Raw genomic sequence first — 4,597 nt, 5'->3', positions numbered from 1 at the left:
CGGGCCTTTCACTAAAATCCATCGACATCAAATATTACGATGCACTGAGCTCAAACGAATCTAACGCATAATCGAATTTTTTTTCCGTAGAGAATGGCCAAAACTTCGCGTGCTTCAATCCTAGCCAGCCTTAATTAAAACACCTATCCTTTTTCCTCGATATTGTGGAGGTATGGAATACAACAGTGGCGGTTCGCTATCGCAAGAGATGATTGCACCCTCGTTTTAATTACATCTTTTTTTTTTATGGTAACCGAGGTGTCCGGGCCAGCTTGCGCGCACCTCGACTATTTCTCGAGGGAGACTAGCACGATTTAAATATGATCGTTAAGTTCTCAGTTGGGCCTAAATTTTAGACCTATATAAATATGATCGTTAAGTTCTACGTCCGTGAAAATCATACGATTTAAACGGGTATTATTATAAACATGTTTCTATTTTCGTCACCAACTAGCTTAAGCGGTCCAAATTTAAATACATGATAGGAGAACAGCAAAAACCCAAAAAAAAGGAAAGAAAGAAAGAGCAAAGAAAAGGGAGAAACATAAGCTAACCCTACTTGCCAATTAGAACCGACAAGCACAAATTGGTGGTCTAAAAACTACCAGAGGAAAAACTAGGCTCCGTTCGTCTCGTGGAAAACAGTTTTCTCATTTTCTGGCATTCATTCGCTTAGAAAAATAAGTCGATCTGTCTTCTTCAAGGCTCGAGATCAACTGACATCATTGTTATCGAGCGATCTCGGTCTGCAAGGCCGAGTTCAACTCAACCTGTTCAGCCTCCCAGCTCGCTTTCGCTATCGCTGCACTGTGGAGGGGCACATAGTCCTGTACAAAAGCAAGACGACATTACGAGAGGCTGACAAAGAGGGTGTGAATACGATGCATCGCTTGTGCCACGGAGAGGAGGAAGTAGCCCAAACCTCGAGCTTCTGAAGCAACTCCCGAGCACTCGTGGCAGAGACGACGATGCTTCGCTCGCACGGCTTGATAAACCCGTCGTCCACGGCTTTATCGATGAAGGCGAGCAGGTTATTGTAGTACCCTTCCACGTTTAGCAAACCCACCTGCCAGGATAATCAATATAAGCATAGGAAGTATGATAATGCGAATCGAAAACCCTCGACCAGTTATCTAGAGGCTTTTGCAAGTTTCGTGAACGGGGTAAGTCTAGACATTTTATCTATGCAGGTGATCTTGACTCGGAGGAGCTTATTCTCTCTCAGGGGAAACCATTAACTCGATGTATTGTCATGGCTTCTGAAAATATTTGATGAACCGTAGTGTGCTCGTAGTCAAATGAAGTTTCTGATTAGGAGGAGTTCTGCTTTGAGTTATTAGGGACGAATCGAATAGATTTGTCTGACTGACTAGGCGAAGTGCATGGCTTAAGAGCATTACCGGCTTGTCCTGGATGCCCAACTGGGCCCAGGTAATCACCTCCAATAACTCTTCCAAAGTCCCATACCCACCTAATCATGGGAAAAAAAACAGGCACAAATAAGCACTTATCTAAACTTATCTCATTATTTCGCGAAGCATAAATAATTTAGAAAACGTTTTCCTAAAAGTCAATTGCTCGTGAGAAACAAGAAACACATGCGCAGAGGCTCGTTTTATATATATAAAAAAAAATCAATAGACAGTGCTTATTAGATTGTAATGCAAGCTGTAAATTTGTTTAGCGAGGTATAACGTGATTAATTAATTAATTTAAGTACACTGAAACAAAACCTGGTAAGGCAATGAAACAGTCAGAATGGCGGGCCATCTCGGCTTTCCTTTGGTGCATGTCGGCTACTAGTTTGACCTCCCCAACCGTCTCTCCAATTATCTGCTAAACAATCTTAATAATCCTCAATCGAAACAAAGCATTCTTCTTTCAATTTCACTAAACTAATGTGTAAGTCACGGGTCAAACAAGCCGGACAAGTGTAATCTTGGGAGCCCATTGCAAGCAAAAGGGCAGACAAGGATTTGTTTACCAAAGAAAAGAAGGTCGGATGTGTGTAGATTGACTTTTCATACCTCTTCGTACATCAAACTTTTGGGAACGACTCTGCAAAAGAAAGAACCGCACGACACAGCGCATTAATCTAAACCGAAACAGCCATCAAGAAAACAAAATGTCCATAGATGAATCTTTTCCAATTTTTAATAAAATATTTAATCTTTTTTGAATTTTTTTTTTCTTCCAAGCTCGGCGTGGGCCACTGGCCAACCCTTGCCGGTACAAGCGAGGGCCAGCCAACCCTCGCTAGTCACAGACAAGGGCTAGTCGACCTTGCCAACCAATGGGTGAGGACTGCGGGCGAGGGCTTTGTGACCCTCACCTAGTGGCCAACGAGGGTTGGCCAGTGACCCTCGCCGGACTCAGAAGAATATAAAGGAAAAGAAAGAAAGAAAGAATAAATTATAAAAGGGTCAGTTGTCCTACGTGACACTATTAATATCCACATCAGCGATTTCCGGTAAAAATTAGCAAAATGGACTTAATGGATAAAATTAAAAGGTTTAGGAGTGAATTGGTAAAAGTGCAATGGATTTAAAATTTTGTTGACAATTTTCCCCTGCATGTGTTCTCACAATCCAAATAATGTTATGATTGGCAGTGATGCTCAAAAGGAGTTTGAGAAGGAGAATAAAGAGGTGGTTTTTGCACTTTGGTGTTGAGCTCGTGATAGGATCGATGGTCGGCCCTGCTCTTTATGCCGGTACGACGAAATCATGATTTGTCGGAGAAGCAAAGCATCGACGTGCCATCATAAAGTACGTACCCGAGAACACGGCGGCCTCCGCCATGGACCTCCTGAGAAACTAATCCCATCAATCCAACGCTCCCTCCGCCGTAAACAAGATCCAAGCTCCGCGCAACCTTAAAAATCACACCGTAAGGCGAAACAGAGATCGAGAAAAAAAGAGAAACCCAGGTGATCTAGCGTTCCGTAGCACAAGAACGAATACCAGTTCTCGGCCGAGCTCAAGCGCAGCATCCCCATACGATCGCCTCTTGCCGATGCTGCTCCCGCAGAAAACGCAGATCGTTTTGAACCTCGACCGGCCGGGTGCCTTCATCTCCTTCTCCTCCCCCATGCCTCTGACCTTTTTTCTGTTCCCCTTTGCTTTTCTGGAAGTTCTCTCTCGCCTTCGTCTCCAACAATTCCGGGAGGGGATTTTGTTTTTGCAGAGAGTCGATTTTGGATAGGGCTTCTCTGTTTTCCCTCCGCTAACCAAACGGGAGGAACATGGAAGGAGAAGAAGAGGCCAACGAACTAGACGCGCATATATAGAACCCGAAAAATTAATCGGAAAAAAACTTCCTTCGCCCGTGGAATCTCGCAGTGCCACGTGTGTTCGAGAGCTCGTGATTTTCCCTTTCTCGTTTTTCTTTGGAAAAATGATACAAACAGTCCCTAAACTTTGATTCAGAGACTAAATTGAACATGTACCAAAAGTCCAGGGACCACATTGAAAAAATTAAAAGTTCAAGGACCACATTACACATTGAGTTAAAGTTTAGGGATTATATTGAACAAATTAATAGTTCATGAATCAAATTACACATTAAGCTAAAGTTCAGAGGCTGTTTGTATCGTTATTCCTTTTCCTTTTCATATTCTTTACTAGATTCCCATCCCTTCGGTTCTGTGGCAGCAGGTACGAAATCTCACATAGACCTGATGCGTGTATCTTGGGCCCATCTCAGCAATTATATCTTGGCCAGTTTGTGTAACTATGATTAGCTCCACCAAATTAAGGAATTCACCGATCACTGGGATTTGTCCTAATTATCACATTTCCTATTTAGGAAGAGAGAGGTAAGAAGTTCGATTCCCCACTTTTTTAGGAGGATTAGCGATAGGGACGTTTAATTTCATATGTAGATTTTAACTCTCACGCTCTGTTAAAAGACAATATAAAAGTCTGAAAGTGAGTTGAGAGTTAGAGTAGATTCACACATATTTAATTGGGATGAAGATCTTCGCGTATCATATAAGGTGAGGCGTCTTGATATCTCTTGACTAATCTCGATTACCAGTATTAACAAATAAGAAAAATTACTAAAAGAAAGTCCTAAAACTATTACGCTTTTGCCAATTCAGTTCTAAACATTTGATTGTGCCAATTGAGTTCTAAACATTTTCACCTTTTATCAATTGAGTTCATCCGACCAATTTCGATTGAAAAATGCTGATGACCGTCCTACATGGCACAGTTGACGCTGATGTAGACATTTTTAATAAATATTTTGAATATTTATAATTTTTTTTTGTTTTTCTTTACTTTTTATTGTGTTTTAAAGTGAAGGCAGGCGACCCTCGCTATGGCCGTTGAGGGCTTAGGCGAGAGCTTGGCGGCCCTCGCCCAGTACCAGCAAGGGTCGCCGACTCTCACTCCAAAAAACAATAAAAAAAAAAGTCAACAAAAGGAAGAAAAATAAAAACCAAAAAATTCAAAATATTATTAAAGATGTCTATGTCGGTGCTTGGCCGTATCACGTAGGACGGTCAAGGTCTACGTCAGCAATTTTCAGCCTATATTGATCGAATCGACTCAATTGATAAAACGCGAAAATAATTAAAATTTCATTAGCACGA

General features: G+C 41.7%; 1 protein-coding gene across 1 annotated transcript; it reads right to left on the bottom strand.

The window, feature by feature from the left end:
- Positions 1-400: 400 nt before the first annotated feature.
- On the bottom strand, positions 401-3,259 carry LOC115665269 (cytokinin riboside 5'-monophosphate phosphoribohydrolase LOG1-like). Its single transcript, XM_030587148.2, has 7 exons — positions 2,964-3,259; positions 2,777-2,874; positions 2,028-2,058; positions 1,734-1,833; positions 1,401-1,471; positions 923-1,066; positions 401-827 (listed from the first exon to the last, which is right to left on the bottom strand). The coding sequence occupies exons 1-7, from the start codon at positions 3,090-3,092 to the stop codon at positions 729-731; spliced, it is 672 nt and encodes a 223-aa protein (XP_030443008.1). The 5' UTR covers positions 3,093-3,259; the 3' UTR covers positions 401-728.
- Between the last annotated feature and the right edge of the window lie 1,338 nt (positions 3,260-4,597).

The sequence above is a fragment of the Syzygium oleosum genome, unplaced genomic scaffold (genome assembly GCF_021117445.2).
Source record: "Syzygium oleosum isolate NSW1041296 unplaced genomic scaffold, Sole_v2.1 Sole_v2.64, whole genome shotgun sequence".
NCBI classification, from domain to species: domain Eukaryota; kingdom Viridiplantae; phylum Streptophyta; class Magnoliopsida; order Myrtales; family Myrtaceae; genus Syzygium; species Syzygium oleosum.
Note: the sequence above shows the minus strand (reverse complement) of the source record. Positions and strands in the feature narration are given on the sequence as shown.

Excerpts from the sequence above, each read along its gene's own strand:
- LOC115665269 (XM_030587148.2), bottom strand. The coding sequence starts at position 3,092 with ATGGGGGAGGAGAAGGAGATGAAGGCACCCGGCCGGTCGAGGTTCAAA. Across the intron at positions 2,875-2,963 it reads TTGAGCTCGGCCGAGAACTG|GTTGCGCGGAGCTTGGATCT; the intron begins GTATTCGTTCTT and ends GTGATTTTTAAG. Across the intron at positions 1,067-1,400 it reads TGGGCATCCAGGACAAGCCG|GTGGGTTTGCTAAACGTGGA; the intron begins GTAATGCTCTTA and ends TTATCCTGGCAG.